The sequence below is a fragment of the Ochotona curzoniae genome, unplaced genomic scaffold, assembly GCF_017591425.1.
Source record: "Ochotona curzoniae isolate NIBS_2020 unplaced genomic scaffold, NIBS_Ocur_1.0 contig_523, whole genome shotgun sequence".
Lineage (NCBI taxonomy): Eukaryota > Metazoa > Chordata > Mammalia > Lagomorpha > Ochotonidae > Ochotona > Ochotona curzoniae.
The window spans coordinates 9,761,164-9,786,303 of NW_024466459.1; the positions used below are offsets into that span (position 1 = coordinate 9,761,164).

The window sequence follows — 25,140 nt, forward strand, 5'->3', positions numbered from 1 at the left end:
TTTCATGGGCCGTCTTCCTTTGGGTGTCTCTCTCTACTTTATCCGCTAGAGAAGCCCAGCCATCCAGAGCCTCCCCTCCCATGTCCCCGCCAGAGCCAGAGAAGTAAGCTCCTTGTGTCCAGCAAGTCTAGCTAGCCTTGGGTGCAACCTCGGCCTTGGCAAGTTTTAGAAAAGTCTGCTTTGTTCCATGGTGTGAGGGAGGGAGGAACTGTGGAGAAGGCATGTGAGTCCACAGGGGTCATGGGAACCGGGTCTAATGACTGGAGATCAAAGGCCGGGGAGGGCTGGGTATGGCTGTGAGAGCAAGAAGAGCAGCCTGGAGGTAGGCGAGGGAAGGAGGCCAAGGTCAGGTGGTTCTGATGCTACCTGGAAGGAGAGGCTAAGGTCCTGCACAGTCAGGCGTCTCTGCTGATTCAGCCCAGCATGGGCAGAGCTGAATGATCCTTCTGTAAGCCACACCTGCCTGGGCCTGAGCTGGGGGCATTCCAGTGGAGGTGGGGTTTATTCCCTGGGCACAGCTGACATTTTTTTCTGGATGATTCTGAAAGGCTGGGGGCTGTCTTGGAAGACATATGGAAGCGTCCTCCACCAAATGCCAGGAGGCTCTATGATGGTGGGGGTTGGGAGAGCATGGCACTATCTCTGGTGGTGAAGTTGCAAGCATTCTCCAGGCCTTGAAGGGGGGTGAAGGACGTGCTTAGACCGATAACGGCAAGGGGAAGGGTAAGTGCCAGCCAATGAGCTCCCTGGGGGGAGGCAGGCACAGCAGCCTGCACGCAAAGGCAGTCCTTGACCTGGTACCCGCCGGAGAGGCATGGTGTGGCCCACAACTCCAGCTGGCACTGGCCTCCCACAGGGGCCTTCCTTGAGCTTCTTGTGGCCAGCTGTTGACTGCCTGAGGTATGTCCCCACTTCCCTTCACCTCTGCACAGATGGGTGATTTAGTGCTGTGTGTGCGCGCGCGCACGCGCACTGCAAGGGCAGGGTTGGATCCCAGCAACCCTCCTGGCATGAGGCAGGCCCGCAGCCTCCTGCTTGGCTATATGCTGTGCTGGCTCTTTTGAAATGCATTAGCAGCTCAGTAGAAGCCTGAAGGTCTGGGAGTAAAAGCCATCAAGCTGCTAAGTCATTTGCTGCTCCAGTACTGATCCAGCTGGGCAGCAGCCGGAGGTCCTGATGCCACCGCGGGCGCTCCAGGCCCCGACTGACCTCTGCAAAGCTCGGGTTTCTGCTCCTCCGAGGATGTGGGCTGGGACTGCTCGGGAACACGAGTGACAGGGATGGGGAACATGCTTCTGGGGCCTGTGGCTTCCAGTCCCATTCCCTGACGGGCATGGCAGTCAGCAGCTCCACACATGGACAGGCACTTTCACCGTGTCATCTATTTGAAGGTGACACTGTTGTCCTCTCACATGCTACAGATGGGTAAGGGGAAAATGTTTATATTTTTTTCCCTCAAAGACTTATTTGAAAGGTATTGTTAGAGATCTATCCGCTGGTTCACTCCCCAAATGGCTGTAACAGCTGGGGCTAGATCAGACTGAAGCCAGGAGCCAGGAACCCCTTCTGGGTCTACCAAGTGGGTGCAAGGGACCCGAGCACTTGGGCCATCCTCTGCTGCTTTCCCAGGCGCATTAGCAGGGAGCTGGACCAGAAGTGGGACAGCCGGGACCCAAACCAGTACCTGTATGGGATGCTGGCTGCACAGGTGGTGGTTTTACCCTTCACAGCGGAGCACCAGCCCCTGTGGGAAGATGTGAACCCGGGGTCATGCTCGCTCTGGAGTTCATTAAGAAAGTTCACTGGGGGGCTCAGGCCCCTTGCAAAGCTTGGGTGGGCTTACGAGTGAATGGGCGTGGGTTTCCACCTCCAAGGAGCAACAGTCCAATGCAGGGGCCAGAGACATATTCAAGACCATGTAGTCTTGGTCAGGATGGAAACGGCCACAAATGGAAAGAAACGAGCCCAGCTGAGTCCCTTCATCAGTACCAACATGTCACCAAATGTGCTTTCAACAAAATGTTTTCCCATTAAAAAAACAAAAAGCCAGGCTCACTCTTGAGGGCTCCTATGAAAGCAGGTGGGCGGACGGTGTTTAGCCCTGACGCCTGGTCTAGGGGAAGTGTCCTAAAGCCCCATGGCTCGTGGGCAGGTCAGGCAGAGCAGGCTCCTGGGACACCTGATCTGGGGTGGGCCCAGGGTTGTACCTGCTGTGGTCCATCTGGCTGGACTTTTGTGAAACAAAACAAGCTCTATTGCAAATGGCAAGTGGGCGTAACAGGTGGTCAATAAAACTCTACAAGACTGTTGTTCTGGACTAAATTCTTGCATCAACAGATGAGGCAAAAAAAAACAAAAACAAAAACAAAAACGCACAGTGCAGTCACTCCTCAGAGCTCCACCTTTCTGACATTCCCGGAAGTCAGGATGAAATAACAGACCCGCTTCCCACAAAGGCGTTTCAATCAGCATATTGATGATTCCGCTGTCCTTCAAAAAGTTATCGGAAAGGCAGAATGACAGAGATCTTCCACCCGCTGGTTTACTCCCCAAGTGGCTGCAAGGGCTGGAACTGAAGCGAGCAGGAGCACGTGCCGCACCTCCCAGGCAAGTGCAGAAGACCCCAGGACCCAGCCATCCTCACTGCTTTCCCAGACCAGAAGTGGAGCAGCCGGCGTCCAAGTGGGATGCCGGAGATTCACCGCTAATTTCAACTCTAGAAAGGCTGAAGGCTGGCAGCCCGTCCACCCTCCCGCCAGTGCAGACCAGGAGAGGGCAGGTGGATGGGTGGACGGTGGCCCGGGGCCTTGCCATGCTCCGGGGAGCCCCGGGCCGCCCGGCTGCAGCTTCCCCCTGGACGGGACCTCGGCCTCCTGCAGGCACCTCCAGTGCAGACCAGGCGAGGACGGGTGGTTGGGTGGACGGCGGCCCGGGGCCTTGCCATGCTCCGGGGAGCCCCGGGCCACCCGGGCTGCAGCTTTCCCCCAACGGGATCCCGTCCTCATGAGGGAATCTCCAGGACCAAACCCGTTTCCGGCTTCCAGACTTCCGGATTCCGCAGTCATTACCCAATCAGCGGGAGGCGCGCTGGTAGCCTGGTTTGTGATTGGCTGTTGATAAAATCGGCGCTCTAAAAAAAAAAAGCGCTTGCGTAATCAGTGAGCGACGAAAGCTTTCTAGGATAGGCGGGACTAAATCAAGGAAGCTCCTTTCTAATTGGCTTGCTCCTTGATTGATACAGCGATGAAGATTCGCTCTTCTCCAATTGCAAGCGTTTGGTATTTGGAGGGCGAAAGAAGATTGGGGAAAAAATTTAGTTTGACAGCTATTTACGGTCCGGAAGTCTCGAGTGGGCGGGCCTTAGCGATAGGGGCGGATCCAGAGGTGGCACTGAGGCCGCAACGGGCTTTCCCGGCGTGTGGGGGCGGGGTCTGGGGCGGGGTCGCGGACGTGGGCGGGGCTGGGGGCGGGGCCGGCGGCGCCGCGCGCGGAGCCGTCACTCGCTCCGGGTCCACTTGCTGCCGAGCGCCGGACCCGGCCATGGCTCTGCGCTGCTCGTGCAGGTGGCCGTGGTCAGCGTGGCCTCGGACCCGTCCGTCCTTCGCCAGGAACACCCCGAGTAGGAACAGGGCGCCTCTGGGGTTCACGGGAGGCCTGCGGGCTCCAAGTGCCAGCAGGGGTCTGCGCAGAGCTGGGGCAGAGCTGGGGAGGGGCGCGGCCAGAAGGGTCCATCCACGCGGGGAGATGGGAGGCCTCCTGGGTGAGGAGGGGAAGCCGCGGGCCCCACAGGTGTGAGAGAAGGGGTGGCTGGGGGCGGTACCCAGGTCTGTTGGGGGAGGGAGCCGTCGGGAGGACGGAGGGTTCTGGTGTGAGAGGGGCTGGGCAGAGGGGTGCTGTGTGGGGAGGTGCCCAGGCGTGAGACTGGCATCGCACAGCCGAGCGCCGGACCCGGCCATGGCTCTGCGCTGCTCGTGCAGGTGGCCGTGGTCAGCGCGGCCTCGGACCCGTCTGCAAGGGTCTGCTGCAAGGAAGTGGGATGAGGGGCTGCCTAAGAGCAAAGTGCTGTGTGCCCAGTAGCTGAGGAAAGCTGAGGGGTGCTGGGTGGGCTTTGGGATCATTTTAGTGGTGAGGTGTGGAGCTCTGCCTTTGGGATCCCTGGGAATGTAGTGGGTGCTGGGGCGGCCTGGGTCCCTCCACCCGCGTTTGTGCCTTACTCCCGTCCACGCCCAGGCCTCTGCCAGCAGTTCTCCACGCAGGAGATTAACCCCCAGATCTGTGTGGTGGGTAGTGGCCCAGCTGGCTTCTACACAGCCCAGCACGTGCTCAAGGTAAGCTGCTCCTTCCAGCCCCTAAGTGAACCCCCAAACCTGCTGAGTTTGTCCACTGGCCCCTGGACTCACAGCTCCTCCCTTCTGGCACAGGAAGGCCAAGGTCTCGGGCTTTTGATGGTGACCTTGGTGGGGAGGCCCTGAGGCCATTCTGCTTGCACAGGCTGTGGTCTAGCGTCAAGGAGGGTGTGGACCTGCCTGTCCCTAATAAAGACTGCAGTTACACACAGATGAACTGATGCCAGTGTGGCTGGCAATGCCATGCTGATTGCTCAGGACAAGGGGCCCTCGGCGCTGCAGCTGGGACCGGGAGACGAGGTGGTCTCACCCTACTGTCCAGCAGCACCGAGCACAGGACTCCCTCCAGGGACACATGCAGCGTGCCCCCAGACTGTCAGCACCCCAGCTCAAGTGTTCCGTGTCCCATGTTGTAGTTCCTGGGTTCCAACCCCCAAGTTCCTGCTAACGTAGACCCTGTGAGGCAACGGTTGTATTCCTGCCACACAGCTGGAAAACCTGGAAGGAAATCCCAGACCCAAGAGTGACCCAGCACTTACCTGCCCATCCTCCTCTTCCTCTCCCTGCTCTGTCCCCATCTTCTCTCCCCCCCAGGAAGAGAGGGAGGGAGGGAGGGGAGGCAGGAAGTGAGCTGGGGCAGGTGTGTGTCAGCTGCATGCAGGAATGCCAGGCTGCCGCTGGGGCCCTGGGCTAGGGCCCAGGGAAGCCCTGGAGGGCTTCGTGGAAGCGGAGCCATCTGGAGTGGTTGAGGCGGAAGCTTTCAGAGTGAGCAGGCGAGTGGACCAGCCAGGCAGGATTCCCAATATTCCTTCATTGAGGGAAGCCTCAGCTTGGGAAGGGCTGGTGTACAACACACTTGGAGACTGTGACGGGTGTGAGCATAGAAAGCACGCATTGGGGTTCAGAGGGAGCCCTAACCCAGCTGGGGCACTGCCCGGGCTCTGGGCTCAGCAGGTCGCTCTGGGTCACAGCCCCCTCGTCTCCAGCTCCATGGGCCGTGGCGGGGGTGTGTGTCTAGGATGCAGGGTAAGATTCTGGAGCGTCAGGGCCCCAGTGTGGCTCCACTTGCGCAGGCACACCCCGAGATGCTGCAGGTGGCGGCTTGGGGACCTGGGCCCACCCCAGTCTCATGCGTCCCAGCCATGTGGAAGTGCTGCAGTGCCTTCTTGGACTCCTACCTTCAGCCAGGCCCAGCCCGGGCTATTTGTGGACACTTAGAGAGAGAACCAGCAGGCAGAAGGTCTTAGCTCTAATTAGCAGGGGCCGGGACCAGCCGGCTGAAGCCAGCACCCTGGGACGCCTGTGCTCCCTGCTGAAGGTGGCGGTTTTGTTGAGCAGCTTTGGGTAGGGACAGATAGGACCCGTTCTTATTCAGGATGCTGTCTGCAGGGACGGTGTGGGCAGGGCAGGGCTGTGGGGCCACGGGCAGAGTGGGGGAGAGTGAGGGAGGGTGTGGGATAGGTGCTTGGGGTGGGGCAGAGGTGGGCGAGCCAAGAGCCCAAGAACAGAAGGGAAGAGGTGAGGGGGGCGGGGTCTTGGCTTTAATCTGCATGGTCTGGAGTCTGGGCAGTGGAGAGCGAACAAGCGAGAGAGAAAGAGAGAGATTCTGTAGGAATATGAGGTCCCAGAAGGGAGTAAGACCCCCTCTCCATGTGGGGAGACCTCAGAGGCTGTCCTTGTTTAGGAGTGGGGACAGAAGGGGCCCAGGAGGGAGGTGCTCGGGGGCTGGGAAGGCCTGCCTGGGAGGACGAGATCAGCTCCAGGGGCTAAGGGGAGTCCCGGGTAGCCTTGGAGCTGCAGTGGGCAAGAATGGAAGGAGGCTGAACTCTGAGCTCCGTCCCAGCAGCGGGCAGCGAGGGAAGGCGCATGCACGATGCAGTGACGTGTGACAGCGACAGCAGCTGCCATCCACCTGGAGTGGACGCTTGTAGGGGACCCAGCCTCGGTGCATTGAGCCTCCCTCGATGAACCTTGGGTACAGGATGTCCTGTTGTCCTGAGAGGTTAAGAGACTGTCCTTGTGAGGTGCAGGCAGGAATGAACTGAAGGGGGACCCTTAGGCCAGATGGGTGGGCTTGCCTGGCAGGGTATTAGGGCTGCAGGGCACAGCTGAAGTCCCTCCTGAAGCACCCCTGCTTTTCACCACCCTCCTTCACCAGCCACATTTCTCACAATTGCAGGGAGGCCGGTCCTTCTTGAGGTCTGACCTCAGTTACTCTTGCTGCTGTGTTGTCCTGTCCCCCTTGCCTGGCTCTTTGCGGGCAGGCCCTGTTGCTGTTCTCAGGACACTGATCCAAACAGTCCCACTCTGTCCCGGGGTAGGGGGACCTCCCTTTCCTCACCGCGCTCCCCCAGCCACCTGCTGCCCTCTCCCCAGCACCACGCCAAGGCCCACGTGGACATCTACGAGAGACAGCCGGTGCCTTTCGGCCTGGTGCGCTTTGGTGTGGCACCAGACCACCCCGAGGTGAAGGTGAGTCTCTAGGCATGGAAGGCGGGGTGTAGCGGTGCCCCGGGTGCTGCTGGGTGTGGGTGGTACCCCCCAGACCCTGACTCCGCTCAGTTGCTCAGCCCTGGCGCCCGTGGGATCTCCACAGAATGTCATCAGCACCTTCACGCAGACGGCCCGCTCTCCACGCTGCGCCTTCCGGGGCAACGTGGCCGTGGGCAGCGACGTGACAGTGGCCGAGCTGCGGGAGGCCTACCACGCCGTGGTGCTGGTGAGTGTGGGGTGGGGGAGGCAGCGCGGGGGCCCCGGGGAGGATGCTGAAGACTCCGGACCCTTGACAGAGCTACGGCGCTGAGGACCACCAGACCCTGGGCGTCCAGGGCGAGCAGCTGCCAGGCGTGCTGTCGGCACGGGCCTTCGTAGGCTGGTACAATGGGCTTCCGGAGAACCAGGCCGTGAGTGTGTGCGTGGGCGTCCTCCTTGGCCTCTTCCTCCCCACCCCAGCCCCAGGCTCACGGCTGCAGCCTGAGATCAGTCTGGCCATCTTCCTGTGACCTTCCCCTGCAGCTGGCCCCAGACCTGAGCTGTGACACAGCCGTGATCCTGGGGCAGGGCAACGTGGCTCTGGACGTGGCCCGGATACTGCTGACCCCTATCGAGCACCTAGAGGTGAGCCGGCGGGTCAGGGGCTCTGGGTGTTGGATGTGGGCTCGCCGTAGCCTGATCACCCCTGCATTGCCAAGCCCAGGGCCCCGAAAGGCTTCCTGCTGCACCGCTTCCCCCTTGGCTCTGTGCACCCCCTCAACTTGCCCCAGGACCCTCGCACATGCTACCCACCCTCACCCCCTGAAACCTTCTGATTCACTCCCTGCAGTTGGTAGGTGAAGTCTGTCGTCTGGTTTTTGCTGTTTATCTCCCTCAGACCTGCCTGCTGTCCCTCCCAAGTGTCCCCCTGCCCTCTAGATCGGAAGCTCAGTGGGGCTGGCCACCACTACCCTCTCAAGCACCTCACCTGGTGCTGGGCACCCAGGAAGTGCTCGGTGGACACTTGCAGACCACAGGAGTGCGGGCAAGCAGGGAGGGTCTGTCCAGTTGGAGCGCTTCGCAGCGTGGCCGGCAATACTCGGTGTGGCCACTGGGGGGCGGAGGCGGTCCGGCTTTGGGCTTCTCCAAGGCTTAGGGCGGGAACGTGGCCCCTTCCCAGACCCTATGGCCTCAAGGTTCTCCTTTTGCCAGAAAACGGACATCACCGAGGCGGCCCTGGAGGCCCTGAGGCAGAGCCAGGTGAAGACGGTGTGGATAGTGGGCCGGCGCGGACCCCTGCAAGTGGCTTTCACCATTAAGGTGCCAAGGCTGGAGAGGGTGGCATGGGGTATTCCCCCTCCCCCCTTCCTCCACCCTGCCGCTTGGGTAGGGCCTCAGGCCTTCTGTAGTAGAGACGGGGTGAGCAGGACTCGGGGTGGACATGGGGGTAGGCAGCGTCCTGGGCCTGACCACCTCCGCCCCCTCCTGCACCCTCATCCCCAGGAGCTCCGGGAGATGATTCAGTTACCAGGGACGCGGCCCCTCTTGGATCCTGCGGATTTCTTGGGCCTCCAAGACAGGATCAAGGGTGAGGGGGGCCCTGGCACGGTGCCCCAGCCCCCTAGTGGGAGGACAGCCTAGGTCAGAGAGGGCTTAGTGCGGGACGGGGGCCAGCGGGGACCGGGCCGGCCCTGAGGCGTCCCTGTCGCCTGCAGAGGTGCCCCGGCCACGGAAGCGGCTGACCGAGCTGCTGCTCCAGACAGCCACAGGGCAGCCCGGGGCTGACCACCGAGCACGGGCCCCCCGCGCCTGGGGCCTCCGCTTCTTCCGGAGTCCCCAGCAGGTGCTGCCTTCGCCGGACGGGCAGCGGGCAGCAGGTGTCCGCCTGGCAGTCACCAGGCTGGAGGTGAGTCTCCTGTGCCCCTGAGACACCCCGTTCCCCGGCCTCGCCCTGTCCAGCCTGCTGTTGGTCACGTTCTCCCCGACAGGGAACCGGTGAGGCCGCCCGGGCGGTGCCTACAGGGGACGTGGAGGACCTGCCCTGTGGGCTCGTGCTTAGCAGCCTCGGGTACAGGAGCCGCCCCATCGACCCCAGCGTGCCCTTTGACCCCAAGCTTGGGATCATCCCCAATACAGAGGGCCGGGTTGTGGATGCGCCAGGTGAGGGTGTGGCGGGGGGAGGGCTGGGCACAGCATTACAGAGGAAGGCAAGGTGCTTGGTACTTGGTGCTTGCGACTCTTTCCTTCACCTCACTTGTTCGTGTAGCATGCCTCTCGGGAAGGGTGCCCGTCTGTCTGGGACCTGCAGGCCACGCAGTCAGGCATGGAGTCCTGCAAGAAACACTTCCTGGCCCTGCTGGGTGCTCGGCCCAGTGGCCGCTGCTGGCAGCCGAGAGGCACAGGGCAGCCCCTGTCAGTCTGCAGTGCCCACTGGCTCATCAGTAGAGTCTGCCAAAGGGGGAGATGGCCCAGCCCCTGCCCCTAGTGATGGGGCTGGGAGGTGCGGAGAGAGTGTGGGGGAGAACCATGAGTGTGGGGAACCCAGGGCCACAGTGGGCCTGGCTGCCAGAGTCAGCTGGGAGACTTGGTGTGCACAGCACGGGGCGGGGGTATCCAGCCTCCTGCACCCCCTTACTTGTCCCGCCCCCGCAGGGCTCTACTGCAGCGGCTGGGTTAAGAGGGGCCCCACAGGTGTCATCGCCACCACCATGACCGACAGCTTCCTTACGGGCCAGACGCTGCTGCAGGACCTGAAGGCCGGCCTGCTGCCCTCAGGCCCCAGGCCCGGCTACGCGGCCATCCAGGCCCTACTCGGCAGCCGAGGTCTGGGCCCCTGGAGGAGGTGCTGGGGTGGGTGAGGTGGGATCCAGGGGATGGTGGATGGTGTGACCCGTCTCTCCTCTGCTCCAGGGGTTCGGCCAGTCTCATTCTCAGACTGGGAGAAACTGGATGCTGAGGAGGTGTCTCGGGGCCAGAGTGTTGGGAAACCCCGGGAGAAGCTGGTGGACCCTCAGGAGATGCTGCGGCTGCTGGGGCACTGAGCCCACATCCCAGCCCCCGCAGTGCTGGGGGAGAGGGACCCAGGCTCGTGGTTGCATAGCCATCAGTCCTGACCCGCTGGGGGCTGGGCTGCGTCCCCTCTACCGGTACCCCAGGGCCACTGTGGAGTTCTCATTCAGCAAGGTGGCAGCCGCAGCAAGGGCGCACGGAGGTGCGGGTGGCTGTGCTTTCTCCCACCTCTGCCCCGCTGGACTGCACAGGTCCCACGAGCAGGAGAGACAGGGCTGGAAATAAATGGGCTACAACCAACGGCTGTGGACGACGCGGGCTTTTCTTTGGGGTCTGGGAGGCACTCTGGCGTGTGGCCGCCAGGAGGCGCTGCGGGCAAGGCTCCCGCTCAGGGCTGACGGGGTTGGCAGCCAGGCCTGGCATGCACGCGCCAGCCTCCCGCGCTCCTCCCGGCTCTGCCCCGCGGACCCAGGCCCCAGTCCGCCGGCCCTGCTGGCCACGCTGCCCATGACCCTCTCCGGAGCGCCCTCAGGACAGTCCCAGAAAGGAAAGAAGAAACAGTGGAACATCAGGGCGCAGACAGCAGCTCACACCCAGCCCCTCCCAGTGCCCGGCCATCTGGTCTGGGTCCCCAGTCCTGGTTCCCTCTCTCTGTCCATCCCCAATGCCTTCCTGCCTCCTGACTCTCCAGCCAGATCCCCACGCCTTTAAAAATAGCACCTCAGTCTCCACGGTGCCTGGCAGTTGACATATCTCTCCTGACAGCATCCCCCAAATGCACGGTCTCACTTTGTAACTGCAGGGTCCTGGAAATGAACTGGCCCAAGGTCACACAGCTCTGGAGCAGCTAGTTCAAACTCTGGGCTGCGCAGGCTGGGGACAGGGTCCTAGATACCAGGGACTTCCCTGGCGTCTGGCAGGACAGGGCAGTGATGGGGAGGATCGGGAGGGAGGCGGGAAGGCGCGGGCGCCTGGAGGGACCTTGAGGGGCGGAGGCGGCGGGCCGGCGCGGGGCGGGTTCCGCCACAGATCGGTGGAGTGCCCAGGGAGCCGGAGACGCAGCGCGCAGCTCTGCCCGGGACCAAGCCTGGGACCCGGTTGGCCTCGGAGAGGGGCTCGGGGCGGGCCCGGCTTAGCCGGCCAGGCTGCGTGCGCGGCGGGCACTGGCCCCGAGGGCCCCAGGCTCAGGCGCCCGCCCGCCCGCCGGGGTAGCCGCGAGCACGCCAGCTCACCCGGGAGGAGGCGCCGGGCCATGCAGCGCGCGGGAGGCGGCAGGCGCGGGCGCTCGGCGCGGGTGCAGCACCCCTTCCCCTCGGTGAGTGACGGCCCTGGGCGAGCTGGGGGCATCAACTTCTCGGCCAACTTGGGGCTGGGTTGGGCACCGCATGGACAAGGACGGAGGACACACACACACACACACCTCGCCCCTGGGCAGATTCGGGCTGCAGGGAGCCAGGAGAGGGTGACTGAGGGTGGGAGGAAGGGGACCCCGTTTGGAGTTTGGACATGGGCAGCAAAGAAGAAGCCAGGGGCCAAGGAGAAAGGCTCTCTCCGTAGATGCAAGGGAAGGACGCGCGCGCTAAGCGCCCCAGACTTTCCTCCCCGGGGTCGCCGAGCCTCCCTGCTGCGGGACTAGGGATGTATGGAAACGCAGAAGTCTGTACTTGTGGGTGCGAGAGGGCGCCCTAACTGTTGCTTCTGGAAGCCCTCCCCTCCGTCCCCCGAAAGGAGGGGGATGCAGAGCTGCAACCAAAGCCGGGTCCCTGACAGCCAGATGGCTGGAGAGGGCGCAGTGCCCAGAGCTTTTGGGGGCAACAGGGGAGGATGGTGGTTCTGAGCACCTGCTGCGTGCTCGCATCTGCCTTCTTGTTGCGACCCCTAAACTCGCCGCCAGCCCTGGGGACCCTTACCTCCAAGTTCCCTTCTCTGCTCTGCCCTGTTGCCCCATTTCTGACCTTAGGGTATCATCAGAGTGGGCTCGGGTGATGGCTGTCCCCACGAAGGGTGGACCCAGGCTATCCCGGGTGGCTGCGTCTCCAGCCAGCGGCGCTGGGCTCCCCCACCCGCCTCGGGCTTCCACCAGGATCCCCGACGGCGACAATGCCAACTTCCTGGGGTGTTTGCTCCCTGCTAGGCCCAGGCGGGCCAGGCACGGGCAGGCGGAAGCCAAGACACCGGGAGGTCCCAAGGGCGCGACCACGACCCTGCACACTTCAGAAGACTTGCTACAGGAGCGAGGCGAGGGTGGGGGACATTTGCCGTGGGACACCCTGGTCGCTCGCCCGAGGCGACTGCCTGCTGCATCCCCCGGCCCTTCGGAGGCTGGAATGATACCGGGTGGAGGGATGTTGGGGAGAGGTGCGTTTAGGAGCCAGTCCGGTTCCTGGCCGCGCTGGTGTCGTGAAGTCTGGCCCCGAGCTCCAGAGAATAAGCACTTTAGGGTCAGCCCGGATCCCGGGCCAGACCTCGGCTGCTAAGAGACCCGCGCACTCTGCGACCTCGGCCATTCCCGCGCCCCCGTGGAGGCCACGACCCATCCTCGGGGGAGGGGCTGGGGCCGGGTGTTGGGGAGCCCCGCAGGGGGCACCCAGTGCATGGTGCCCCTTTCAGCCGCCAGGAGGCGTGGCGCGGGTCCCCACGGGCACCCGGAACCGCTGGTGCCGCCGCATCGCGAGTGTCCTTGAGCCGCGGGTGACGGCGCTCTCGCCGCGCGCGCCCCTTCCTCCCGCGGGGGCAGCCTGATGCCACGTTGTCCATGAATTATTTATCGCCAGCCTAAAAATAACCCCGGACTCCACAGCCCGAGTGTAAGAGACTCCCGAGCAGGGGAGGGGGCGGGGTGCCCACCGGGGGCCTGAGCGGGATCCGCAGGGAGGCGGTCGGTCGGTCCCGGAGGCAGTGCGTGCTTGGCACCCCGCCGGCGAGCGCGAGATGGGAGGGAGGCGGGCTGTGGCTGGGATTGGGCCCAAGGGAAGGAGGGAGGGAGGGAACCCCGACGGCGGAGAGGGGCCTCTGGGCCGCCAGGTCTACCAGAGACATCTGCATTATCCGTGTGGATGTGCGGGGCTGAGTCCAGAGGAGGTGGCAGAGGAGAGCCCAGGCATGGGACCCCCAGGTCCTGCTGAGGGTCTTGCAGCTGAGACCTGGAGTGAATAGACTGGAGTTTTCTGATCAGCCTCTGTGCTCCTCTGTGTACCCAGGGTCCAGTGTGGGCAGGGGCATCCGTAGCCAGGGAGAAGTACCTGCTGGGAGGAGGGTGGCAGAGGGAGGGAACTGAGCAGCGGGCAGAGAGAAAAGGGGAGTAAGCAGGAGGGTCTCTCGCCTGTCCTGGGATCCAGCCCCTGTATCTTGCCATCTAGGACCAGGAGGCTGTGCCAAGGGAAGGATGGGTGGGTTAGGGTTGGAATGGAGGTGGGATACGGTGGGGTGGGGTGGAGGTGGGAGCATTCTTGGGATGGTAGAATTTTGCTTGCAAGAGGATGGTCCAGCTCTGGGACTTCCCAGCTGAGGCCTGTAGGTGCGGTCAGCATGAGCCCAGTTGGCCACCACACTGGCAAGGTTGTGGGTTCCATGGGAAGAGAGGGGGCAGGGGGACCCTGCCCATGTCACTGAGATCTCTGGACTTCAGTGTAGGTACCCAGGAGCTTGCGGTAATAGTGGACAGAGGCCAGGAGTCTGTCCTTCCTGCTCTTGGGGTGGCACGACCCCACATGCTGACGAGCCCCCAGTCCGAGTTCCCCTGGCAAGAGGTACCACCTGCCACAGTTTGCCTTCCTCGCCATCTGCAGCCCAGGAACACAAGGCCCCGGTGGGGTCAGTCCCTGGGGCTCGTGTCCCTCCGGGGCTGGGAGAAGCTTTGCCAGGGCTCTTTGGGTGGAGTAGGCATCTTACGTTTTCTAGTAGCCACTTCCTGAGACAAGAGAGAAAAAAACGAGTGGAATTCATTTTCGTGGTGTCGCCTGCTTCACTCAGTCTCTCTGTCATGATTGCTTTCCAGCACACGATCCACCCAAGACACGGTGAGGGCCTGTTCACTCCGTTTGCCTTGCACCCCCAGCCGGCGTTGGCACTTGCCCTGCCACCTCAGCTTGGCTAAGAAGCACTCTGGCTCTCACAGGGGTAAGGGGGGCTTCTGTACCAGACAGCGCAGGCTCAAAGCTCCTGCTGGAGACAGGGCGGCAAAGGCTGGACAGAGGGAGTGCCCTCTGCCATCACCATTGGAAAGCCCCCATCACTGGTAGCCAAGGTGTGGGGATGCAGAGTGGCCAGCTTGGGGGGGTTACACGCCGGACATAGTTGGTGCTGGCATGAGTGTTTTTCTTGCTCTGTCCACTGGGTACCTCAGTATAAGGCCCTGCTCCTTGCTTGGAAGTGTCTCTTTGGGGGGCGGGCGGGGGGGAATGCTGGGAGCCGCTGTCAGGTGTCTTACACCATCCTGGGAATGAACCATCAATCTTTTGCTAAGAGAGAGTGGGGGCGAGGAGCCGGGGGGGGGCTGGAAGGCAGGATGTTGGGGGAAAGTGAAGTAAGTGCAGAAGCAGGCGACAGCAGGTGTGAGCACGAGATGGCTCAGTCTGCAGCCTCACGGGGTGTGCCAGGCAGGCGGGGATCAGGGGCCCACCTTGCAGGCCACTTCCCAGGGCTCAGGTTGCACCCTCCAGTGCCAAGTCCATCTTGTGCTGGTTTCCTTTGGCTCCTCCCCCTGACAGGGGGAGGGGAGGAAGGGGGACTCCCTGTGTCATCAGTGGTTTCCTGTTAGAGTTCTCGAATCCCCGGATGGCCCGTGTGCACAGGGGTGTGTGAGAGCATCTGGCAGTCAAGGGCGAGAGAGAGGTTTGGTGGCAGCAGGAGGAAAGCCCTGAACGAAAGCTAGAGGCCACTGGGAGGCTTCTTAACCCCAGCTGCCAAAGGCCAGTGGGCCTCTGGATGCGAGTGTGCTGGCAGCCACTTGGAGTTTGTGCACATCCTGGAGGGGGCGCTAGAGCACAGTCTCCCCTTCATGCACACACCTGCACCCCTTGGGTTGGCCCTCTTGGGAAGTTTTGCTAGGCAAGAGATGAAGAGGAAGAAATGGCCATGCAGTGGCCGTGGGCAGCCAGGTGGCAGTGTTCCATCCACACCTTTCTCTCTGATCTGCATTCCCTGCACCCGGGGCTCAACCTTTGGTCGGAATCCAGAATAGTGAGATGGAGCGGGGACACGAGTCAGCCCGGTGCTCCGTGCCCTGCCCGTGGTATGGAGCCACTGCTCCTAACGGGGATCTTGGTGGAGGTGAGCTTACAAGCTCAGGGCTGGCTCTGTGGCAAGTAGGCCATGGAAGGGCTACTGCAGCCCACTGGGAGAACTGGGGGAAGCCCGGGGATGTGCCCTGTGAGCTACCTTCCTTCGGCTGGCTGAGGGTCTCTTGCTTCTTTGAGAGTTTTGCCGAGTGTGGCCTGTCACGGGCTGCGTCGTTGAAGCTCTCTTACGCTGTCATGGGCTCAGGAGAGAAAAGTCTCAGAGAGACGAAGTGACTTCCCTGCAGTCACACAGCCACTGGGGTCAAGCATGTCCCATTCAACTGCATGCGCTTCAACAGCAGGCTGACTACTTTGCTTGATTTTGTTTATTTTTAACTTACTTGAAAGGCAGAGTTACAGAGAGGGAGAGGCAGAGGAAGAGAGAGGAGAAAGATTTTCCATCCGCTGGTTCACTCCCCAAATGCCAAAACGGCCAGGACTGGATCAGGCAGAAGCCAGGAGTCAGGAGCTCTGTCGAGGTTTCCTACAAGGGTGCAGGGGCCCAAGCACTTCGGCCACCGTTCACTGCATTAGCAGGTGCATTAGCAGGGATCTGGATCAGAAGTGGAGCAACCAGGAACCACCTTGAACCAACTCCTACACGGGCAGCGGCTCAGCCTGGACTGGCATCTTACTGCTTTGGAGGGCATCGCCTTTCCAGCTGTTACACCAGGAGAGGGCCAAGCCACTGCTCGCAGTCTCCCCCTGCCACTGTGTATGGGAAAGTCCTGGGCTCTCAGCTGACCTCTCTCTCTCTCTGCCTTCCCCTCCCCTCTGTTCTCTGTTCGGGGAGCTCCGCCCTCCTCTCTTCCATCTCCTGGCCTGCCCCCTCTGCCCTTCTGTTTGCCCACCTCCCCCTGTGCCCATCCTGTTTTTTCCACAGGACCCTCCAGTGGACATGGGTGGGACCCTGAGGCCAGCCCTGCTGCTCACCTCGCTGCTTGGTGCCTGGGCAGGCTTGGGCCTGGGGCAGGGTGACCAAGCCGTGACGGTTGCCGTGGTATTCGGGAGCTCCGGGCTCCAGCAGGCCCAGGCCCGCCCCCGCCTCACCTCTCAGAACTTCCTGGACCTGCCCCTGGAGATCCAGCCGCTCACCGTGGGTGTCAACCACACCAACCCCAGCAGCCTCCTCACCCAGATCTGCGGCCTCCTGGGTGCTGCCCGCGTCCACGGCATCGTCTTCGAGGACAACGTGGGCACCGAGGCGGTGGCTCAGCTCCTGGACTTTGTCTCCTCCCAGACCCACGTACCCATCCTCAGTATCAGCGGGGGCTCTGCGGTGGTCCTCACCCCCAAGGTACCCATCCGGATGCTCGTTCCCTTGTCCCTGGGACCTGCAGCCAGGGAGGGACTTGGTCCTGGGAAGCTGGCATTGGCTGGTGGCAGGGCATGGGAGGAGGCAGTGGGAACTGTAATCCTATGTTCTAAAGGCCAGCTCTCCGAGCTATTTCATGTTGGTGTTGGGATGAAGGCTGGACATGTGTGCAGCCAGCCTCCCACTCGGGTCAGGCGAGGCATGAGTTGGCATGGGATCTGATGCCAGCCTCTCTGGGCAGCCTGTAGGAAGGAGTGCTCCAGGAACAGGTCCTAGGCCACTGTCCTGGGCTTGGGGATGAGGGCAGGGGCGGGACAGAAACGGCTGTGTCTCCAGGGAGCTGGCACATTCCCCAGGGCAGAGTGTCATCTGCAGCTGGGACAAGCACTTGGAAGGCAGAGTACGGGCAGGGTGCTCGGGGACTCTTCAGGGCACCCCAAGTGGACAGGCTCAGAGAGGGTGAGCCTTCCAGCAGTGGGGTCAACAGTGAGACCACCTGAGACAAAGGGTGCCTTGGTGGGGAAGAGAGTTCCAGGCTGAGAGGAGGAGCCCAAGCCCAGAGTTTCTGAAAGAGAGAAGCCTGGAGAAGCAGCTAGGGTCCTGGAGGAGCACGGGGGTGTCCTGGGGAAGCAGGAGAGCTTCCTGGAGAAATAGGTAGGATTCCCTGGGAAGCAAGTGGGATCCTGGTAAACAAGCAGGGCCGGGGGTAGCAGGGAGGATCCTGGGGAAATAGATGGAGTACTGGGGAAACAGGGGTGGTCCTGAGGAAAATAGGGGTGTCCCAACTGCAGAGATGCACCTTTGGGTTTGGAAGCAACCAGGAAACGTGAAGGGAGAGACCGGTCTCATTTGCCTGTTTTGTTTTTATCGTGAAGGGTTTGAATACATATCCCAAGTAATTCCTGGGACTGCCCCATCCATGCTCGCCGACCAGTCCCACCCTCACTGGCCACTTCTCCTCTTCTCTGCCTAAACGGAACCCCAGCACCCTGTTATTCCACCTGCGAGCATTTCAGTTTGTGTGGTTGGCAGAGGAGAATTTAAATAAAACCACCCCTCACGTTCACCTCTGAGTCCTCATAACACCTCTCCACTCCGTCAAGCAGCCAGCCACTGTGCTCATTTCCTCCTTGTCTCATGAATGCCTTCCACGTTTATTCTTAAGCCCAGTTGCTTGGTTCAGCAGCCAGTTAGGCCCCTACGTGCCGGCGTGCTGACGTGGCCCCTAAGTCTCTCTCAGCCTCTTGCTCTTCCTGCTCCTCCTCTTCCTTTCTCATCACTTTTCATAAACCGATCACTCGGCCAGGTTTGGCGCAGTCTCCGAAGGGCTGCAAGAGGGAGAGAGGGCATGGTGTTTTGGGTTTTGGTGGTGTCAGGCTGGTGTAGAGCAGGGACCTTCTGGGCCCGGGGCTCCTGGGACCACCTTCCCAGCCCCTTGGGCCTCACACTGGCTCTGAGGGTGGTGGCCCTCTTGCCTCCCAGTGCCTGTGAAAAATCAGACCCCCAAGTTACATCTCCCTCTGGAGGTCAGACCCAGTTACTGAGTTACTGGTCTGGGTTACCTCTTAAACCAGCAGCTCAAGAATCATCCCCAAGACCTGCTCCAAGAGATCCCAGAGATTTTGACCCCCCAGAGACCCATTTGCAGTCCCAGCAAGCTCCTGGGTGGTTCTGGCATGCTGATCCCTAGGGGCTGGGCAGCTTGGCCTTAAAAGCTCCTCAAGGTGACTCCAAGGGCTCAGGGGGCTGGGAGCCACCTTAGAGCAGAGGGTCTCCAGGGCATCTGAGCACTGCTCCAGGGGGCCCCTAGGGAGGATAGGAGGAGGGAGGGACCCAAGGTGGGGGCTTGGCCAGCTTGGCGCTGGCTCAGGCCCTGGCCCCGGCCCCACCCAGGAGCCGGGCTCTGCCTTCCTGCAGCTGGGTGTGTCCCTGGAGCAGCAGCTGAACGTGCTGTTCAAGGTATTGGAGGAGTACGACTGGAGTGCCTTCGCTGTCATCACCAGCCTGCACCCGGGCCACGCGCTCTTCCTGGAAGGTGTGCGTGCCGTAGCTGATGCCAGCTATGTGAGCTGGCGGCTGCTGGACGTGCTGACGCTGGAGCTAGGCCCTGGTGGACCACGGGCACGCACTCAGCGCCTGCTGCGCCAGCTGGACGCACCCGTGCTGGTGGCCTACTGCTCCCGTGACGAGGCCGAGGTGCTATTCGCTGAGGCGGCACAGGCTGGCTTGGTAGGGCCCGGTCATGTGTGGTTGGTGCCCAGCCTGGCACTGGGCAGCACTGACACACCCCCTGCAGCCTTCCCTGTGGGCCTCATCAGTGTGGTCACTGAGAGCTGGCGTCTCAGCCTGCGCCAGAAAGTCCGCGACGGCGTGGCCATCCTGGCTCTGGGTGCCCATAGCTACCGACGCCAGCATGGTGCTCTGCCTGCGCCAGCTGGGAACTGTCACGCTCACCCTGGGCCGGTCAGCCCTGCTCGGGAGGCTTACTACAGGTGGGCATCTGTTCGGGGAATGGCAGGGGGAGGTGAAAAGCCTTGGGGCAGTGAACTTGGGCTCTTGGGGGGCATCTCAACCAGCTGTGTGCCTGGGGCCTTTGCATGGGTACTTGGTGACCAGGGTGATGGGACACAAAACACAAAAGTTGTTCCCTGTTCTTGGGGGTGGGGGCGGCCATGCTGGAGGTGGGTGGCTGGCGGGGGAATGCCTCGGCCTCTCTGCATCCCTCCCTGCAGGCATTTACTGAACATCTCCTGGGAGGGCCGGGACTTCTCCTTCAGCCCGGGTGGGTACTTGGTGCAGCCCACAATGGTTGTGATTGCGCTCAGCCGGCATCGCCTCTGGGAGATGGTGAGAAGGGGGTGAGCCTGGGCCCTGGGTTTGCTCTCATCTTGTCCCCAGCCTGAGCTCACAGCTGAGCACAGAGCCTCCCCGCCCGCGCCTTCTCCAACTCCGTGTTGTCCTCCACCGGGAAGCCTGCCAGGGCCCCTGGGGTGGGGGAGGTGCCCCCCACCTCCTGGCTGCTTGCCACTGCTGAACTTAGCAGCTGTTCCTCTCACCTGGTCCCGGCAGGGGTGCTGGCCCGGCAGAGGAGAGGAGGTGCAGGATACGGAGAGAAGGCGGTGTCTGGCTAGACATGTGTGCAAAGCGCTGTAGGCAGAGGGGAAGGAGTCACAGAAGCTGTGCTATGCGAGCTGCGCTGCCGAGAGTTGAGCAGGGGCCCCCTCCCTGCCAGCAAGGGGTGCCAGCCTGGTGTAGTCAGAAACACGAGGGCTTGGGGTGGGTGTGTTTGAGGAAGAGGAGGGAAGGGGGGGCTGTGTCTGAGCTGCGTTTGAAGGGCCCCTCCCTGAGAGCAGTGGCCCCGGGGCCGGAAGTCAGGGACTGAGGCCTGCCCGTGTCCGCAGGTGGGGCGCTGGGAGCGTGGTGTCCTGCACATGAAGTACCCGGTGTGGCCTCGCTACAGTGCCTCCCTACAGCCCGTGGTGGACAGCCGGCACCTGACAGTGGCCACGCTGGAAGAGCGACCCTTTGTCATTGTGGAGACCCCTGACCCTGGCACTGGTGGCTGTGTCCCCAACACCGTGCCCTGCCGCAGGCACAGCAACCACACCTTTAGGTGACTTGGGCTGAGTGTGGCCGGCAGGGGAGGGGCAGGGGTGGCTGACGGGCATTTGGGGGTAGTGGCCAGTGGTGGCCATGTGCGGTGTGTGCCCTGTCTCCTGATGGCAGCAGCAGGGACGCCGCGCCCTACACCAAGCTGTGCTGTAAGGGCTTCTGCATCGACATCCTCAAGAAGCTGGCCAAGGTGGTCAAGTTCTCCTATGACCTGTACCTGGTGACCAATGGCAAGCACGGCAAGAGGGTGCGCGGTGTATGGAACGGCATGATCGGGGAGGTAGGCACACCCGCCTGGAGGCCGGGGACTCTGGGCTGTGCCCAGGGAGGAACCTGGCGGGGAGTGCCAGGTCTCAGAGCGGGCTCCCAGGCAGTGGGGGCAGTGGGTGCTGGCAGGGGAGCCCCGAGGGGATTTGGGGAAGTGCCCCAGCCCTCGGGAGCTCCCTCTTCCCCAGGTGTACTACAAGCGGGCGGACATGGCCATCGGCTCCCTCACCATCAACGAGGAGCGCTCTGAGATCGTCGACTTTTCCGTGCCCTTCGTGGAGACGGGCATCAGTGTCATGGTGGCACGTAGTAATGGCACCGTCTCCCCTTCTGCCTTCCTGGGTGAGGCGCACGGGCAGCCAGCAAGGCTTCAGGGGTAGAGGCGAGTGTGTGGGGCAGAGCAGGTGAGAGGGGTTCTGTCGCGGCTGGCACGGCAGGAGTGGAGCCGAGGGGTAGAGGCGGGTGGAGCAGGAACAAGTACAAGCAGTGCTGGGCTCCAAGCCTCATTGTGGGAGCACAGGGCAGGGTGGTGGTGGCATTGCTGTGGTCTATCAAGGAGGCAGGCCAGGGCTGCGGCCATGGCATGGGGGGGCAGATCAGAAGCCCACGGGGCACCTGTGGACTGGGGACTGCCTTGGGTACACGGCCACAGCCCTCGCCTTGCCAGTAGTCAGTGGGACTTGCGGCAGCAGACGCAGGCAGTGGTGGCGGCAGCGGGCGTATGCAGCGAGCTGCCTGCACCTGCCCACAGAGCCCTACAGCCCCGCCGTGTGGGTCATGATGTTTGTCATGTGCCTCACCGTGGTCGCCGTCACTGTCTTCATGTTCGAATACTTCAGCCCCGTAAGCTACAACCAAAACCTCACCAGAGGCAAGAGTAAGCCGGGGGCATGGCCTGGGAAGAGGTTCCAGGGCAGGGGTACCTGGGGATGGGGTTTCCGGTCAGGCCGGTGGTGGTGGTGGATGTGTGGGGACCTGAGCCTTCTCCTGCCATGCAGGGGGAGCCCCAGTGTGCACTCTGTCACCCCTTTTCCCCACCCCCCCCAGAGCCCGGGGGCCCATCCTTCACCATTGGCAAGTCCGTGTGGCTGCTGTGGGCACTGGTCTTCAACAACTCTGTGCCCATTGAGAACCCACGGGGTACCACCAGCAAGATCATGGTCCTGGTCTGGGCTTTCTTCGCCGTCATCTTCCTCGCCAGCTATACCGCCAACCTGGCCGCCTTCATGATCCAGGAACAATATATTGATACTGTGTCTGGTCTCAGCGACAAGAAGGTGCCAGGGCTGTGGCTGGTGGGGGGGGGCAGGGATATAGGGCCATAGATGGGCCTGTGGTCCCAAGGTGGGCGGGAAGGCAAACAGCTGCTGCTCTGGGCCTGCAGTTCCAGAGACCCCAGGATCAGTACCCACCCTTCCGCTTTGGCACGGTGCCCAACGGCAGCACAGAACGCAATATCCGCAGTAACTACCGTGACATGCACACGCACATGGTCAAGTTCAACCAGCGCTCTGTGGAGGACGCGCTCACCAGCCTCAAAATGGGGTGGGTTCCCAACCTTGCTGCCACCATCCTCTGGCCCTGTCCCTTCCTAGGAGACCCAAGAAAGGGTGGGCTGGGTGATCCTGTGGGATTCCCTGGGGAGGGGATGGGGTGATCGTGGGGGGTGTCATGGAGCTGGGAGCAAAAACAGATGGCCATCCTGTGTCCCTGAAAGCACCTGAGTTGTTCCCCAGAGCTCAGCCTTGGCCTCATGCCATGACTGGGACCTTCTTTGGATCTTGGAGCCTAGAGGGGCTATGCAGAAAGGGTGTGACCTCTGGTGACAGAGGAAGCTGGGAGGTTTTTTTTTTTTTCTTTTTTTTTGCTACATCCAGAATCCAAGGGACCCAGAAAAGGCTCTGCCTGTGTGACCCCCTGGGCACTGCCCAGCAAATTCGCATGGCCTAGGTGCCCATGAGGCCTTGGGTTTGGTGCCTTGTTTATTCTCTCTCCCCCCTCCCTCCGCCCCGGGCAAGGGGCCAGGCCCTGAGGGCTCAGCCTGTCCCCAGGAAGCTGGATGCCTTCATCTATGATGCTGCTGTTCTCAACTACATGGCGGGCAAGGACGAGGGCTGCAAGCTGGTCACCATTGGCTCCGGCAAGGTCTTCGCCACCACGGGCTATGGCATCGCCATGCAGAAGGACTCACACTGGAAGCGGGCCATCGACCTGGCACTGCTGCAGTTCCTGGGGGACGGTGGGTTCTGCCGCTGCTGGAGGCTGGGGACTGGGGAGAGCCCAAGGTGAGGGCTGGGGCTGGGGCTGGGGAAGGTCCAGGGCCAGGGCTCGGGGCTGAAGTTTCAAGGCCTCCCTTGAACAAGGTCTAACTTGAACAACACAAACTCGGTCTCCCTCATCAACGCCATGCATCCTGAAAGCAATAAGGAGTGCATGTGGTCTCACCCTCAGCAGGTGGATGACAAAGAGGAGGAGGTGGGCATGGATGAATGTAGGCTGAGATGTACCTGCTCAGCAGGCCTTTGCTGGGCACATGGCTGCCATTTGCAGGGGTGGGCTCGTCTAGGACCTAAAGTCTGTAATTGCTCCTCCCACCCTTGTTGTCCACTCTGCATCACTGAGTGGCCCCCAGCACCTTCCTGCCTTTGCTGGGTTGGACCCCGGGATGGTCCCACTTGACTCAGGCCCCTGAGCCCTCCTCGGTCCAGCCTGGGGGTGTGATGGTCGGTGTGTCCACGTATGCGTGTGCACATACACACGATCCTTTGTAAAGGGCTCCTGAGCCAAGCACGCCCCCCACCCTCTCCTCCAGGAGAGACACAGAAACTAGAGACGGTCTGGCTGTCGGGGATCTGCCAGAACGAGAAGAATGAGGTGATGAGCAGCAAGTTGGACATTGACAACATGGCGGGCGTCTTCTACATGCTGCTGGTGGCCATGGGGCTGGCGCTGCTGGTCTTCGCCTGGGAACACCTGGTCTACTGGAGGCTGCGGCACTCGGTGCCCAGCTCGTCCCAGCTGGACTTCCTGCTGGCTTTCAGCAGGGTGGGTGGCCACTTTCCTCCCCTCAATCCCAAACAGTCCATGCCCCAGCTGGAAGGGGACCCAGGGCTAAGTCAGAACTGGCAGCTTCACACCGGGATGTGAAGCCCAGGTCCCTAGGGGTGGCCCCTGGTGTGCCTGCAGCTGGCAGCCCTGGTCCTGCAGAGAGAGGGGCTGGAATCCCCACCGTGACACCTAGCGTAGGCGTCTTGTTTGGGTACTTGGCCTCCAGGAGATCCTTCACCAACAGTCGTTGCCTGCGAGTCAGCCAGCCGACCCGCCCGGCATGGATAGTCGGGGTCGATCTGAGGGGGCAGGCGTAGCCCGTTCACCAACCATCTCTTCCCTTCAGGGTATCTATTCCTGCTTCAGTGGAGTACAGAGCCTGGCCAGCCCTGCGCCACCGCCCAGTCCCGACCTCACAGCCGGCTCAGCGGCGCAGGCCAACGTGCTCAAGATGTTGCAGACGGCGCGGGACATGGTGACCACGGCGGGGGTCAGCAGCTCCCTGGACCGCGCCACGCGCACGATCGAGAGCTGGGGCAGCAGCCGTCGGACGCCGGCGCCGTCTGCCTGCTCTGCCCCGGGGCCTGCGTGCTGCTCGCGCCCGGCTGCTTCCGGGGTGCTCCCCGAGCCCGGCATCAGGGTTTGGGAGACGCCAGGTACAAGTCGCGTCCCTCTAGGGCGCAGGGCCCCGCAGCCCTCGTGCCGTCCCCCAACGCCTAGGCCGCTCCCGCCCGACCTCTCCCGAGCTTCCTGTGGGCCCGCCGGCGGGGCGCGGTGGCCAGCACGCACCGGGCGCGGCGTGCGGCGCCTCGGGGCTTCTGAGCGGTGCCTGTGGCCAGAGCGCCCTCTGGCCCCCGCGTCCTGCCGCTACAGCTCCTTCCCTCGGGCTGAGCGCTCGGGGCGCCCCTTTCTTGCGCTCTTCCCCGAGCCCCGGGAGCTGGTGGACCTACCACTGCAGGGGCCGGAACAGCTGGCCCGGCGGGAGGCTCTGCTGCGCGCGGCCTGGGCGCGGGGCCGGCGCCCGCGCCACGCCTCCCTGCCCAGCTCGGTGGCCGAGGTCTTCGCTCGGCCCTGTCCGCTGCCTGTCCGGTGCAGGTGCTCGGCGTGCTCCTGCCTCAACGGCGATGTGGCCTGTAGGAGCCTGGCGCAGGCGCAGTCCAGGCGGCTGCCGTCCTACGGGGCGGCCTGCCTGGAGGGCGCACCCGAGGGGCTCCCTGGCTGGCGGCACGGTGGGCAAGTCTGCCTGCACTCCCACGGCCACCTGCCGTTTTGCTGGGGGGCTGTGTGTCCTCATCTCCCACCCTGTGCCAGCCCAGGCCCCTGGCTCCCTGGGGCCTGGGGGCTTCCGGCGCACAGGGGCAGGACCCTGGGATTGAGCACAGGCTACAGGGACTGTGGGGGGCCAGCAGAGGTTGGCGCAGGTGCTTGTGAGATGCAAGACTTTCCCCGACCCTGCGTCTGGAGGCGCATCTCCAGCTTGGAGTCAGAAGTTTGAGTGCCAGCCACTTTGGGTCTCTGTCTGACACAAACTGGCACTTGTCTGGCTTTCCTGGACAGTGTCTTCCATGGCCACTTCAGTAATCTCAGCAGCCTAGGTCCTGGCATGGGGCTGGAGTCTCTGCTGTCTCCCTGCTCACCTGATCTTGAAGTCACAGGAACAGAGGGGTCAGACCGCCAGGGCCTGCGGTCCCTGGCCATGGCTGCTGTGGCCTGGGTGTGGGTGCAGAGACCCTGAGGTTGAGGCCAGGTCAACCCATTGCTTCCTCCACCTGCTGGGACAATAAACAAACCT

General features: G+C 62.5%; 2 protein-coding genes across 6 annotated transcripts; both read left to right on the forward strand.

The window, feature by feature from the left end:
* Nucleotides 1–3,521: 3,521 nt before the first annotated feature.
* Nucleotides 3,522–10,127, forward strand: FDXR (ferredoxin reductase). 5 transcript variants are annotated; one of them, XM_040989704.1, is made up of 13 exons: nucleotides 3,522–3,619; nucleotides 4,231–4,328; nucleotides 6,014–6,018; nucleotides 6,611–6,818; nucleotides 6,943–7,065; nucleotides 7,136–7,249; nucleotides 7,362–7,463; nucleotides 8,031–8,138; nucleotides 8,322–8,406; nucleotides 8,534–8,724; nucleotides 8,807–8,978; nucleotides 9,471–9,641; nucleotides 9,729–10,127. In XM_040989704.1, the coding sequence occupies exons 1-13, from the start codon at nucleotides 3,541–3,543 to the stop codon at nucleotides 9,857–9,859; spliced, it is 1,587 nt and encodes a 528-aa protein (XP_040845638.1). In that variant the 5' UTR covers nucleotides 3,522–3,540; the 3' UTR covers nucleotides 9,860–10,127. The 5 variants fall into 5 exon arrangements, with proteins under 5 accessions (XP_040845638.1, XP_040845640.1, XP_040845639.1 ...); XM_040989706.1 differs by lacking the exon at nucleotides 6,014–6,018 and having other exon boundaries at nucleotides 4,225–4,328; nucleotides 6,723–6,818; XM_040989705.1 differs by lacking the exon at nucleotides 6,014–6,018 and having other exon boundaries at nucleotides 6,723–6,818.
* A 2,366-nt stretch (nucleotides 10,128–12,493) lies between these two features.
* GRIN2C (glutamate ionotropic receptor NMDA type subunit 2C) lies at nucleotides 12,494–24,843 on the forward strand. The gene is made up of 13 exons (XM_040989443.1): nucleotides 12,494–12,634; nucleotides 15,990–16,403; nucleotides 18,315–18,913; nucleotides 19,154–19,268; nucleotides 19,823–20,034; nucleotides 20,148–20,313; nucleotides 20,489–20,642; nucleotides 21,052–21,177; nucleotides 21,348–21,577; nucleotides 21,685–21,845; nucleotides 22,352–22,539; nucleotides 23,113–23,345; nucleotides 23,695–24,843. Exons 2-13 carry the CDS (start codon nucleotides 16,005–16,007, stop codon nucleotides 24,841–24,843), a joined length of 3,732 nt encoding a protein of 1,243 aa, XP_040845377.1. The 5' UTR covers nucleotides 12,494–12,634; nucleotides 15,990–16,004.
* Nucleotides 24,844–25,140: the final 297 nt, after the last annotated feature.

Excerpts from the sequence above, each read along its gene's own strand:
- FDXR (XM_040989704.1), top strand. The coding sequence starts at position 3,541 with ATGGCTCTGCGCTGCTCGTGCAGGTGGCCGTGGTCAGCGTGGCCTCGG. Across the intron at positions 7,464-8,030 it reads CCCCTATCGAGCACCTAGAG|AAAACGGACATCACCGAGGC; the intron begins GTGAGCCGGCGG and ends TCCTTTTGCCAG. Across the intron at positions 9,642-9,728 it reads GGCCCTACTCGGCAGCCGAG|GGGTTCGGCCAGTCTCATTC; the intron begins GTCTGGGCCCCT and ends CCTCTGCTCCAG.
- GRIN2C (XM_040989443.1), top strand. The coding sequence starts at position 16,005 with ATGGGTGGGACCCTGAGGCCAGCCCTGCTGCTCACCTCGCTGCTTGGT. Across the intron at positions 18,914-19,153 it reads GCTCGGGAGGCTTACTACAG|GCATTTACTGAACATCTCCT; the intron begins GTGGGCATCTGT and ends CCCTCCCTGCAG. Across the intron at positions 21,178-21,347 it reads AAACCTCACCAGAGGCAAGA|AGCCCGGGGGCCCATCCTTC; the intron begins GTAAGCCGGGGG and ends CACCCCCCCCAG.